This window comes from Mandrillus leucophaeus, unplaced genomic scaffold (genome assembly GCF_000951045.1).
Source record: "Mandrillus leucophaeus isolate KB7577 unplaced genomic scaffold, Mleu.le_1.0 Scaffold21, whole genome shotgun sequence".
NCBI classification, from domain to species: domain Eukaryota; kingdom Metazoa; phylum Chordata; class Mammalia; order Primates; family Cercopithecidae; genus Mandrillus; species Mandrillus leucophaeus.
The window spans coordinates 93665-94281 of NW_012102143.1; the positions used below are offsets into that span (position 1 = coordinate 93665).

At 63.4% G+C, this 617-nt stretch overlaps 1 protein-coding gene across 1 annotated transcript in view; it reads left to right on the top strand.

Moving 5' to 3' along the window:
* Positions 1-283: 283 nt before the first annotated feature.
* Positions 284-617, top strand: part of PTMA (prothymosin, alpha) — a 5359-nt gene continuing 5025 nt past the window's right edge. Inside the window, exon 1 of the mRNA XM_011980322.1 lies at positions 284-434. Coding sequence (XP_011835712.1) covers positions 284-434 — 151 coding nt within the window. The remainder of the gene's footprint in view (positions 435-617) is intronic.

Sequence of the window (617 nt, forward strand, 5' to 3'; positions counted from 1 at the left end):
TGGCGTCTTGATGCTCCCCTTTCTCGGGGCTCCGCATGGTTCTCTAATGGCCCCCCAAATTTCAGGCAGTCCCCAAAGATTAGCCCAATTGGCTCAAGAGATGATTATTTTCCCCGAGTAACTCTGTAATGTTCATGTGCTCATCGCAGTCCAGCAGTGGGGTGGGAGAAGGGTAGACTCGATGACCCGGCGGGCCCCTGGAGGAGACTGCCCTGAAGCTGTCGCGACGGCAGTGACCGCTCGGGACAGGCCCTAACCAGAGCCCTAGAGTGAGGGGACCGCTATGCCGTGCGGGACCCGCGGACTATCCCACTCGAGGGACATCGCGCATCGCGGCATCGGGCATCGAGTCCCCTTGATACATGAATCCCTCTGTGCGCTTGACCCGGTGCCTGCTTTTCGACTGGCTTGGCCGACGGACGCCGGACCTGATGGTGGGCAAACTGGGTCGCCTGCCCACAAGACTGGGTGCCCTGCCCTGGGCGGGCACGAGGATATGGCAGAGAGACGGGGCGGCCCAGGTGCCCGGGTCTCGGCCTCGGGACCTCGTTGCTCGTCGTGGGGCTGCCGTCCACTTGCACTGGGACAATCCTTGGTCGAAGGCGCCCAGGCGCGGG